This window comes from Brassica napus, chromosome A9, assembly GCF_020379485.1.
Source record: "Brassica napus cultivar Da-Ae chromosome A9, Da-Ae, whole genome shotgun sequence".
Classification (NCBI taxonomy): domain Eukaryota; kingdom Viridiplantae; phylum Streptophyta; class Magnoliopsida; order Brassicales; family Brassicaceae; genus Brassica; species Brassica napus.
Window position 1 is genome coordinate 13,902,700 of NC_063442.1, and position 13,083 is coordinate 13,915,782.

At 29.5% G+C, this 13,083-nt stretch overlaps 1 protein-coding gene across 1 annotated transcript; it reads right to left on the reverse strand.

The window, feature by feature from the left end:
* Positions 1–3,869: 3,869 nt before the first annotated feature.
* Positions 3,870–6,236, reverse strand: LOC106427439 (abscisic acid 8'-hydroxylase 3). Its single transcript, XM_013868173.3, has 6 exons — positions 5,946–6,236; positions 5,535–5,853; positions 5,014–5,400; positions 4,760–4,922; positions 4,442–4,667; positions 3,870–4,345 (listed from the first exon to the last, which is right to left on the reverse strand). Exons 1-6 carry the CDS (start codon positions 6,143–6,145, stop codon positions 4,240–4,242), a joined length of 1,401 nt encoding a protein of 466 aa, XP_013723627.2. The 5' UTR covers positions 6,146–6,236; the 3' UTR covers positions 3,870–4,239.
* Between the last annotated feature and the right edge of the window lie 6,847 nt (positions 6,237–13,083).

The following is a 13,083-nucleotide window of genomic DNA, read 5'->3' on the forward strand; positions in this document are numbered from 1 at the left end:
GCGGGTATGTTATGTTTTCATTTGTCCTTGGTTAATCAATTTACTTATTAAATTAATAATTAAAATCGTGGGTTACAGCCTACTAAACAACCAATATATAGTTATGTACAGTCATTTCTGCACTTAGACAGACTGTTTATTCTTCACAATCAGTTAAATAGAAAAAAAATGTTTAATACTTCAGAATGCTATTATCTTTCTAGTACAGTAATGCTGACATGCTGCAACAAAGATTATCAAGTAAAGATACTCTTAGAGTCTGATTGGTAAAATGATAGAAAAAATAGTTATGTGTCACGTTACGAAGTAGAAAAATAATGTCATTGACCACAAAAAAGACAAGCACTCAGCAAGAATGCGAGTAAAACTTTTTTTCTACTTTTTCCACGTGATTGGTGACGTTTAGAAAGAATTAGAGTAACAAAAAATTACTCTATATTTTTTTTTTCTAAAATGACTATCCAATCACTCTTAGTCTTACCTTATAACTATAACGAATACTAGACTTGATCCGCGCAGGTGCGCGGATGTATATTTTGAAAAATATGTTGATATTTATTTTTCATGTAATTATTGGGGTTTGGCAAAATGTATCCGAGGAACAAAACCGATACCGATCCGAAAATATAGTACCAAACCCGAACATAAATTGATTAAATATTCGAATTATTCAAAATTTTGTTATTTAGAGAACCGAATCTGATCCGAACCGAAGTATTCTGGTACCCGAATTTATCTAAAAATAGATTTATATACTTATATATATTAATTATGTTTAGATTTAACGTATATAAAACATCAAGAATGATACTTTTAAATTGGTTTAAATACTTGAAAATATATATTGATAGTCAAAAGTAAATATCTGAAATAGTAAAAGTATACTCAATCACCAAAAATACTTAAAATAATTATTGATTCTGTATCCAAAATTTTAAATCAAGCCAATTGATATGTTAAGCTTAGGTATTATGACATATGTTATTCAAATTTATAGGTAATATATTATTTTACTTATAAATTTTGAGAAATTTAAAATATAAAATGATTTAAAACTTTAAAAATAATTTAAATGGGTTATCCAAACCCGAACCAAACCCGCAAAGATCCGAATCGAACTCAAACCAAAATTTAGAAACATCCTAATAGGACTGAAATCTTTGATCCCGAAAATCCGAAACGCAAACCGATCAGAACCAAACCCGTGTGGGTACCCGAAAGCCCATCCCTAGTCATTATTATATATCGTATATTGTCATCATATAATTAATCGTATTTTATACGTATCATCATATAAGTAATCATATAATTAATAGTATTTTATACGTACCAGCATATAAATAATTACATATATTATATTTTTATAACTTACTATGAAATATAAAAACCATAATTTGAGTTGGTATTTCAAATTGAGCTTTGTATTGTATTGTTCTTATATATATTGACAACATTTTTTTATAATGGTTATTGAAAAATAGTTTAGTAAAAATCCATTTTTGAATATATGTATATTTTTGAATCAATTTTTGATATAAATCAACTTTGAATTATTATTTTGATTTGAAATATGTATATAAAGTTTAAATTTTGTTTTATGGTTAGTTTAGAAAAAAAAGTTTTAGGCAATTAGATTGACTCATTTTCGTATATTTTAAAACTCGTACAGATAGATAGTTTCTTATAATATGATGGATTTTCAATTTTTCTTAATAACATGAGTCCATTACCTTTTTTTTTCTTGATACTATTATTCTTGTTTCCAAACAAAATTAAGTTTTTTTAAAAGACTACAATTCATGTTTCCAAACACTCTAATTTTTTTTAATAGTCCTATTTAAGTTTCCAAACAATCTGATTGTGTACTTCAACTTTAATAATATAGATATTGAATAAAGATACTTTAACAAGATGCAAATATAAAATAAACAACTTATTTATAAATTCAAATACGATAATTTTACTCACAAAAGAAATAGTATTTATTTAGAATAGCTTTGCATCCTAGTAATCAAATTGTATTAACATTGTGGCCATAGTATTATCCAGATTCAATTTCGATTATGTGTATATAACTTATGTATATCTGTGTTATATACAACTAACAACAACAAAATATTGCGGTTTGTTGGCGTCCAAATAACCAACACGTTATTTCAAAAGAGTGTATTCAGTCTATAGTTTGGAATGATTTGATTTTTAATAAATTTATAGATTGTTTTAGGTGAATTGAGAATTTAATATAATTTTGTTTAAACCATTCTAAAATCTTGTATAAACTATGAGATTTGAATTTTTATTTTTGTAACCAAAATAGTTTTACCAAAACACTATAAATTAAATGACTAGAAAAATCTTAAAATCCACAACTTAATACACACCCTAATTTTATTGCTTACTATTTTACATTTCAGTAAACCCAATATTAAATATAATTGTATTCGTCAATCATCTATAGTCTATTATTTGTATAATTGTGGTTAATTATCTGTTGAAAGATATTTTGGTCGTGATCCAAACCATATATAATACACTTCTAAACTCTTGAATTAAAATGTTACATACCGTAAGCTCAGAAACAACAACAGCCAGAGTGAAATATCAAGGTGGTCCAGTGGTTCTTTGAAATTCTCACAGATGACTGTTAGAGGTCGCAGATTCTATACTTTTTCGGTGCGTGGTACTATACCTCTCCAAATAAATTTTTCGAAGTTTCCAGGATATAGAGCTTTTCAGAATGGGGTTAGTCACTATAATTTTTTTTATCCACAACAGTTTTCTTAACATTTTTACTAACAATAAAACTACAGCCAGAGTAATGTACAGAGCAGAAAGGAATCATACACACAAGAGAGTATTAAGTATCCTACGGCTCAGCGTCTATGGTTTACCTAACGAATCAACTATAGTCTATAGCTCATGCCATCACCACTAGCTTCAGGAGAGGAGTGGTAAAAAGGATTTTTTTTTTGTTCGGAGTTGTGATTAGATGATGCAACAAATGTGTTTGAATCCAAGTAGTAGTAGAATTTGTTTTTGGCAAAATAATTATACGAGTAGTAGTACTATGTGCTTCAATCCGCCAATAGAATGACGTGTTCAACATTGAAATATATTTAATAAATACGAGAATTCGATTTTACCAAAGGAAATACAAGTTGAAAATCAGAATTTACAGCTGCATAATTTCAAGAATTATTATTATAGTCATCTAATTATCATATATGCAGCAGTTAAATAATCACATTGACAGAATGGAATCGGTTAGTCGTCCGTGAAAAAGATCAGAAAATCGGCTTTTAGCAATTCTTACGCTATTTAATAAAATAATTTTAAAATTGGTTACTCCAAGTCTCCAACTGTCGTCGATTTGGCATCTACTTTTCACAAAAATGCATTGAATTCTTTTGACCAGCTATTTTACTAGCATTATCTAATAATTAAAGTGTTTACACAAGTAACAAATTGAATGGTAGAAGTAGAAGTGTAGAACCATAAAAAAAGGTAAACTAGTGAATGGTAAACTATTGGCTGTGATTCTATTAGTCGCAGAACTCATATATCAATATATTCTTACATGATCTCTTTCTTTTGTACTGCAAATGTCAAAACTAAAAAGGTGATTACATAATACATACTGCATTTTGTGTCATTTAACATCAAGCTATCTGAAATTCCCAAAAATTGTTGTTAGTGCAGTGAGTTTTTTTTGTTATTCATACTTGATAAAGTGGTTACTTACATCAGTCCTGCAATTTAGTTAATAATTTTAGTGTAACCTAAGTGTGATCAAAGCGGTTAATAAAATTAGTAATTAATTTATTATTTACTGACAAAAATAAAAGGAAATATCTACTGACTAATGCACATTTTGTTGGAAAATTGCTTCAAGCATTCCATAATTTTATTCATTACATTGATATAACCAAATAATTTACAATTTGAGAGAAATAAGAAAAAAGGGAAAGACTCAATAACGGACTAGCCAACTTACAGTAACCTATTTTCCTATTACTCCAAAATTTTAATTCTCTAGTTTCATAAACCTAAACTAAAAAAAAATATTTAAAATAACTGAAAACTATTTACATTTAGGGTCCCATTAGGGATTTTTTTTTCTATTCCCTTTTCATGTCTAATAATTGTATTTCTTAGCCAGTGAAATAATTTGCTCACTAAAATGAAAAAGAATTTTCCACCTTCTAATTTTAGAAGCTAAGGAGGTGCTCGTGTAATTTTCTAGATGTCCACCTCTGGTTTTCGTTCTAAAGCAATAGGCAGTCCATTTTGAGGAAGAGCAAACGGTCCATACTGAATTCCATCGCTAGGTCCTACGATTGACCACCTGAAATTACCAAAATACAAATCATAAGCAAAAGTTTTTCAAAAAGATGATCTGACGCCGTTTCACGTCAACTTTTATGATTTTACTAGTACCAACCTGTACTTGGTGGTGAGATGATGTATTAGAATAGAGATTTCAAGTTTAGCTAACTCATTGCCCGGACAAGAGTGGATCCCATTCCCAAATGGCATGAATGTATTTGGTTTCGGTGCAACTTCAAATCTTGATGGATCAAACTTGCCTGGATCCGAAAAGAAATCAGCATTGTGATGAATGTTTCTGAATAGTGGCAATACTTTCCATCCCTTTGGTATCAAGTATCCTGTAGAAAAATTGTAAAAATAAAACTTTAGCATATTTGATACGCAACATGTTGTTGTAAATACTATATAGTATACGTATATTAGTACATACCTTCGTATTCAACATCTTCGACAGCTTCTCTGAAAGTGAAAGATAAGATTGTAGCAACTCTCATTGTCTCCTGGACGACTCTAGAAGTTAGTGTCATCTTCTTTGTATCTTCCCAAGTGAGACTCTCTCCTTGTTTGGCTTTCTTTATAGCCATTTGTTCTTCCTGTTTTACCCAACAAAACCCCCATTAATTTACGAAACTGCCACTCCTTTATGAGATCTTTAAGTGTCCTTTTAGAAAACTATGTGCTTACAGTGACAGCTTCTAGGACAGTTGGATTATCTGCTAAGTACTTGAGGATCCACGTCAGCACACTCGCTGTTGTGTCTCTTGCCGCGAAGATAACTCCGATTATGTTGTCAGCGATTTGCTCGTCGCTTAATCCTTCTTTGTCTTCCATGAATGATCCAAGAAGATCTTTGTGCGTTGATGGGTTCTCTCTTCTCTTCGATAAGATGTTTGCGAGGATCTGAGCAAGCTCCTTGCGAGCTTTCATGGCTTTGTGGAATAGTGTTCCCGGTAGATTAATCGGCATCGAGTTGTAACCTTTCTCAAGAATGTAGTAGCATCGTTTTAGATTCTCTCTGTAAAAGACTGCGTCTTCTCCGAGTATTGAGATTAACGCCACATTGAAAGTGTACTGTTGATACAAAAAAACAGGGGATACTCTGTTTTTAGACTTGAGAAAAGCAAAAACAGGGGATGCTCTGTTTTTAGACTGAGAAAAGTAAAAACAGAGGATACTCTGTTTTTAAAGATAGGTGTGGGGCTTACTGTTTTCATTTCCTGGTAAGTGTTGAGTTGAGTTCCATCCCAGGAACTGAGTGATTCCTGAGCGATTGATTCGATGTGTGGGACCATGTTTCTGACTGAGTCAGGCATGAAAGCTCTTAAGACGAGCTTTCTGAGTTTAGCGTGATAATCTCCTTGGTGGAAGAAGATGGCTTGCTTCCCGAGCATCCTCTCTTTGCTCGCCGGGAAAGTTGGTTTAAACAAATGAGACTTCGTAACCAAGACGAACTTGGCAGCTTCAGGGCTCGAGATCATCACACATGGGCATCCCAGTACATGAGTCTTGAACACCGATCCGTATCTGTTTTACCAAAAAGATCAATAAAAATTCAAACTTTTCTGTTTTAGAGAGCAAAATTTAGTTTTTTTTTTTTTTTGGTGTGCAAACAAGACCTTCTCTGTTTTGATGCGAAGAACACATTTGGGTCTTGTGAGTAAAGCTGGAACGTTTCGCCTACGTAAGGGTAACCCATTGTTCCCGGAGGAAGAGGGAGTTTCGAGGAGGAGCTACGACGGAATCCGGCTAAGAACCGGAGTAAACATAGAAACAGAGCCGCCGCAGAGAAAATGAGAAACATGCCGGAGAAATCCATTATATATGTAACTTTTGGACAAAACCCAAATCAATCGTGTGGGAATTTGAAGAATGTGTTTGTGAATTGTCTCTAATGGAAGTTTGTTTGAGATGGAAAATCAAGTGGGAGAGATGAATTGGTTTTATAGGGAATGGGGAGGAGAGGGAGTTTCCTAAAAGGAACCTTTTGTGGAGCCAGCTCATATCAGAGAAGAGTGACGAGAGCACGTGTCTTCGATGAGCATCCCCGAAAAAAAAAAAAAAAGAGCGTGTGAGGTTTTGACCAGTACTAGCCCATCCTATTTTTAATTGGAATTAAAGTCAAGGAAAGGGCAAATTGTGGCTCTTAAGTAGAGACAAAGGAGAAGGTTTTTTAAATTAAATTTTTGCCATGTTAATTGATGGCTACACTTCAAGGATTAGTACTAGGCACTAGCCTCTTGTGTGTATCTGTGTTTCAGATATTTTTTCGAATCAAAGCCAACACCTCGGTCCCGATAACTAACTAAGGTATCTCCGTCTCGCTCTATTTTTTTTCTCTAAAATAGAGTAAAAGTGAATATGTAGTAAAAAATGCTCTAACCCAATTTCATATCTCACTCTATAATAGAATTTACAGTAATCTATTATTTGTTTGTTCATTACTCCATTGTAGAGTAGAAAATGGAGTGGAGTTAGAGCATTTTTACTCTATATTCACTTTTATTCCATTTTAGAAGAAAAAATGGAGTTTTACATTGGAGATACTCTGACGAATTCCAGCTACCTACCGGTGTCCTCTAACCGAGAGCACCACCATACTACCAAAAAATTACCAGAATGGAGAAGCTATCATATGAAATACGCCACTGTATGGACCAAACCGAACAGGCTAGAAGAGAGAGAGAAGCACCACCGGATCTCGACTATTCCATCTTGTCGCTCAAGATCCAAAGAGGAAAGGTCGCTCCGAGACCGGCGAGCTCGCCGACCACCAAAGTGCCTCCAAAAACCCTAGTAACAACGAAGAACAGAGCTGATAAAAACTAGATAGGGGTGCGTGTAACTTAAATGCCACTCAAAGGCCGATCATCGGTTCAGATATTAAATATATATATATATATGATTGATGCTAAATGTATTCATAACTTTAGTTAGAGTAATTATGGTAGTCTCAGTTTTATGGTATATGGTATAATTGGTTGAAACAAACCAACAGTAATCAACTTACCCAACCTTAATCTTACAGGAGGTTTGTTTTACGTTAATTGATATCATTTTCCAACTAAAAATCCTAAAAGATTCTGACTTGATAAAGAAGCACTTTAGGGTCAGTGGGACTTGGATGATATTGAATTACTTGATTTAAGAATAACTGAAATCAATACCATTAAAAGGGGATCATTCCCAAATTATACCCTTAATGAAAATTGTAGTTTTCTCAAAAATACTCTTATTTTTACAAATGATTAATAAAATTCATTAATGGCATTTAAGTTTTTTGGTTTTGGGCCTACAGATGCACCTAAATAGATCTATAAATAATGAGCTTATATATATATTCAAAAGATATACTAACTTTATATTTAATATAAATATAAATATATTATGAAGTATAAATAAATTAAGAAACGTGACAATATTATTTTCTTAAATATACGTATCAATATTCAAAATAGATCATTTGAATATTATACAGATTTTCAATACAAACCAAAATCCTATATCCTACACCATATATCATATACATATTTGAATATCATTTTTCCATGTATAATCTCATTTTATACATGATATTGATATGGCAATTACGAGTGTTCAAAAATATTTTAAAAACTATTTTAAAATAAATTTTTAAATCTAAAATAAAAACACAAACTTATAATACATTATTAATAACGAAAATAAACTAATATTTTCATATCAATAAGTTTTTTATAATATCATTTTTATTTGGATAACATAATAAATTTTTATCAAATTCTAAGGAATCACTAATTTATGTAATATTAAAAAAATATATGAGTAATTTAATCAATTTTTTTAAAAAGTACTATCAGATATTTTGTAACCGGATCAATGGTATCAGATCGCATGTTAATAGTGAATTTTTGGGTTTTTACCAGGTTATATCAGAATTTTAATTGACAGATTTTTATTAAATCTGAACCGGATTATATACAATGTATCAGGTCTATAGGTTCAACCATAAATCTAGGTCAGATATGAAAACAAATTTTAAAACTCAAACTTTATCATAGAACAATTACTATATTTCGAACAAATACTATATTTTGAAGAAGGAAAAAAAACAAATGATAAGAACCTAAAAACTCAATTGTAATAGTTCGAAACAAAAATAATGGTAATTTATAAATCAGTTTCGATTAATAAATTAAAAACAAACAAGCCCTCGCTTTCTAAGCGCGGATCAAAATCTAATTTTTATTAAAGCTCCATTTATGTGAAGTCAACAGAAATTTACATGTATTAAAATTCATCCAATTTTGTACCACAGCAACTTTAAAAATCTAAGTTGTGCTTTACGAGTTAATTTGTTAAAAATATCATTTCAATAAAATATTTTTAATAGAGTTATATAATCAATAAATTAGTTTTACAAAATTAAATAGCAATAGATTTTGAATGACTACATTGTTTAAAAAAAAATGTTAACAGTGGATTAGTTAAGATTTTTACAATCCATAAACTAATATCAGTAAGCTTTTTGTAACAATCAACAAAAATCTGATTCCCACTAACTTGGTATAAAATATTTGCTCAATTTATTTTTGTTATAAATTTTTTTTTGCTGCTAATGAAAATTTGTGAATCTGATAAGTAGACGGTAATGGAAAAACCACGTGGTGATGAAAACAAAAGACACAATACAAATTTTCAGAATTAATTAGTCATGGTTATATCTGCCACTAATGGTAAGTAAGCCCACTTGATGCTAACTTATAGATACTAATTTCCCTCCCACGTTCAGCGTGCATTACAGCCATATATTAATACTTTATTAGTAGCTTATACGAATTAATCAACACCTACGTGGTTGACATGCAAATTATTAAAAGCTAATGTGATTAGAACTTAATTATATAAATAAAATTTGACTTTTATTTTATAATATTATACGAATTAGGTTTAAATTACAAATATGATCAACTTGAGAAAGTATTTTAGTTTTGAGAAATATTTTAATATACATTGACTTTTGTTTTGTATCTGTTTAATATAAATTGACTTTTTGCCTGTAAAATAAAAATATACTAACTAATTTATGAGGATCTATGACCAAAGACTTGAGTATTTATTTGTTTATTTCCTTATTAGTTTTGAAAATTATAAAAGTAATAACTATCGAGCCAAATATCTTCTAAAACTGATACATATATATAAGAATTTCACAGTTAAGTAGTATTATTTTTTAACAAGTGCAGATAATGTTTAAAACCATATCAGGCATTACAATATATGACCCACCGTAGATTACTTATAATTAGCGAATTATTAAACATAAATTAATGTAGATAGCAGTTTTTATTATACAGTTCGATGATATGCATATACTGTGTAAGTCTCGAGTTTCTTTTTGTTGGTTAGAAATTCTAATCTTTATAGAAATTTCTTGAAGTTAACTATAATATTTGATCATATTTTTAGTCGTTGGCAAAAAATCATATAGCCGATACAAAAATATTTTCACTTAAAACAGCACCAAGCGGGTAAACACTTTGACAAAAATAAGTTGAATTCGAGACAGTCAAAATTGGTTAGAGTCAGAGATCGACAAACTTACAATCAGCACATAGTTTAGTTGCATTATGTTACCAAGATTATGGCCTCCTTATAAGGATAAGAGATAAGAAGATGTGAATCTTCATATTGAAGAAACGTCCACATCTAAGTTACAAAAAAAAAACGTCCACATCTCCACATAACGTTTAATAATTACGTATTCATGAATTCTAAAAGTAGAGTAGGGACTATATAGTTGGGGATATACATCATAGAACGATTCCAATTAAATGTTCTGGAACAAGAAACATACATACGCGGTCAAATAAATATGATGCATCGTTACGCGGCCGAAGATTTTGTCTTTCGCTTCTCGTTTGTACGTAGTCGTGGTACGACTTCATCCATTTAATTTGTATTATAATGTATATTGAGTTATTATATGACATATTGGAATTTAATTTTCAAAAATGGCGTGCAATCATGCTGGCGTTATTACATCGTAAAGGAGAAAAACCAAAGTGACAATTTAATCGGTAAATTTCGCAAAATTAATATAGTAGATGATTGGTTGAGGTGTAATTGTAAACTTTTTACTGTAGAATTTTACATGTAGAATTTTTATGTAGCTATAGGCAATATAGCTTTAAAAGTAAAACGAGAAAATAATAAAAATGAAAAGATATTTTTATAATAATATTTTTTTTTCTACAGCTTACAAGCAGTAATGTTTTAGGAAACAAGATTGCTACAACCATTTTTTTTTTTATTTTTGACTTTATCTTTAAAAGATAAAAAATGATTGGTAACTTTTATAATTATAGATAGAAATTAAAGCTATATCATTTGTAATGTCCCAACCAATCATACTACATGAATAAAAAAGACGCTTTGACTAGAAGCAATGCAGAAACAAGAGTCAAAAATATTAACAGCTTACGAAAAAATCTAAATCTAAAACCAACAATGAAAACAATTACCAACGAATAAAACTCTATAAATCCAGAGAATCGAAGACTTGAATTTTTCAAAGGACTCAATTTAGAACAAAAAGAACATAAACTATCATATGAAAGAGAGAAACATGGGATACAACTTACAAGAATACAATATATATTTTAGATATTTTTCTCAAAAAAACACATACACACACACACACACATATATATATATATCGATTTTAGATGCAATATCTATATTTTTATCATTTGATGAAGTTATAAATAAATATTAATATGCATGAACCATGAAAAAACTATATTCTAGCTGGGAAGATTCCTTATTCTACTCGATGGACACAAGTCTTTCAAGTGTGCTTATTTCACGTCAAATACATTTTGCATTGCATTCAATGTTTCGTACATATTTGATCAATAAAAACAATACTGAACGTGAACAATAAGGACTAAGGAGTATGTTGCGCACGGTACACAAAGATAGAAAGAAAATTAAAAGTGAACATGAGATTTCGATGTCTTGTTGCGTTTTCAATGTTTATGTTTCTGAAATGTGGGATAAACTTAAAACAAAACACTTTGATCAAAAAAAATTTAAAAAGAAAACACAAGCATAACATTACTATAATATACGGTATACTCACAAATATCAGGAACGTCACAAGCGTAGATGATTGTTATACCTTCGACCGACGATATCTTTTTCGTAACATGCAAACGTACATTTATTTGCGTGCGTGACAGAGGCTTAACAACTTTACTAGAATTTACGTAAGACTACTTCCCAATGAGGAAATCTCAATTTATCTTTTTTTTTTAAGTCCCTTAGCATATATAAATTTATCTTCTTTTTTTGTTTGTATAAATTCACTTTAAAATTCTATATACATGCCAAACTTCGTATGATCATTAGTTTATCTTCACTACCTTAAACCAGTGAAAACAAATTTTAAACTATATAATTTATTTTAAAAATTAAACAAAAACTAAATGTTTAATTATTTACTCGATAATATAAATCTATGAAGCGAAAAGTTTAATTTTAAAAAAAATTTCTAAATTTTTGAAATGTTATAATATCTTTGAATATTGCAATAAAACAATATTTTACTAATCTTTATATATATAGTTACGATTTTAATAATGAAATAATAATCTAAAAATATATATATATAAGAAGATACAAATACATGTGAAAAGTTTGAAACAATCTATTCAATGAAAAAAATATACCGTAAACTTATTATGTTTTAAAAATTGATAGACACTTATATATTCTAATATATACCAATTTAGCATTGAAAACAAAATATTTATATAAAAATAAATGAAAATAAAAATCTGCGCGGTTGCGCGGGTTGAGATCTAGTTCACTTTAAAATTCTATATACATGTCAAACTTCGTACGTATGAGCATTAGTTTGTTTCCGCTGTGGAAATCTTCTCTTGCCTTTTTGAATCTTGTCCCAAATTTTGCAATAGTAATAATAGTAACTACATGTATATTTACTGTTTCACAAAAAATATTATTGAAAGTTTTTCACATATATTACTTTTTTTTTTACTTTCTATTCACACATTTAATATTTTTATCTGTTTAATCAACACAATAATAGCACAAATGCTTCTCAGGAGATGAAACATCAACATTTTTGATGATATATATTAACAAAAAACACAAAAGTCTTTACTATTCAATCGTTCCAACTTTGTTGTGAAAATTTATTAAACATGTTTACCCAAAAGCTCTGGAAAATTTCAAACTTGACACAAGTTTACAGCCATTATACAAATGTATTGATTCCAGTCTAAGTCATTATCGAAATATACCCATTTACTATAAAAAAATGTGAGAGAATTGTATTCCTTCCATTTCATTTTAAATGTCGTTGTAGATGTTAAAATCTGTTTTATTATAAGTGTCCTTTTATTTTCAATACAAATGTTTGATAGTTTTTCCATTTTTTCCCTACATTTCAGCTCATTAATTAACCAAAAACAAATAAATTATTGTAATAATTAGGGGTGTAATGGGAAATCTAATGGTTTTTTAAATATGTATACAAAAACCTTAAACGATATATAAAATGAAACGGAGAGAGTATATTCCAATTGATGAGTCTCATCTCTGTAATATAACAAAGATGTCCATAAGAAGTATATATGAATTAATTAAGAATAACTAGCGACTTTATCCAAAAGAAACAAAAATTTATCAAGTATAACTATTTACTTAATAAAGTTACCAACATTACATGTTTCTTGAACTTAGGGAGAA

What these genes read in the sequence shown, in the direction of transcription:
- LOC106427439 (XM_013868173.3), bottom strand. Translation starts at nt 6,145, where the DNA reads ATGGATTTCTCCGGCATGTTTCTCATTTTCTCTGCGGCGGCTCTGTTT. An exon ending in CTTACCAGGAAATGAAAACA is followed by an intron (nt 5,401 to 5,534) that starts GTAAGCCCCACA and finishes TTGTATCAACAG; the next exon opens with TACACTTTCAATGTGGCGTT. An exon ending in CATCTCACCACCAAGTACAG is followed by an intron (nt 4,346 to 4,441) that starts GTTGGTACTAGT and finishes TGGTAATTTCAG; the next exon opens with GTGGTCAATCGTAGGACCTA.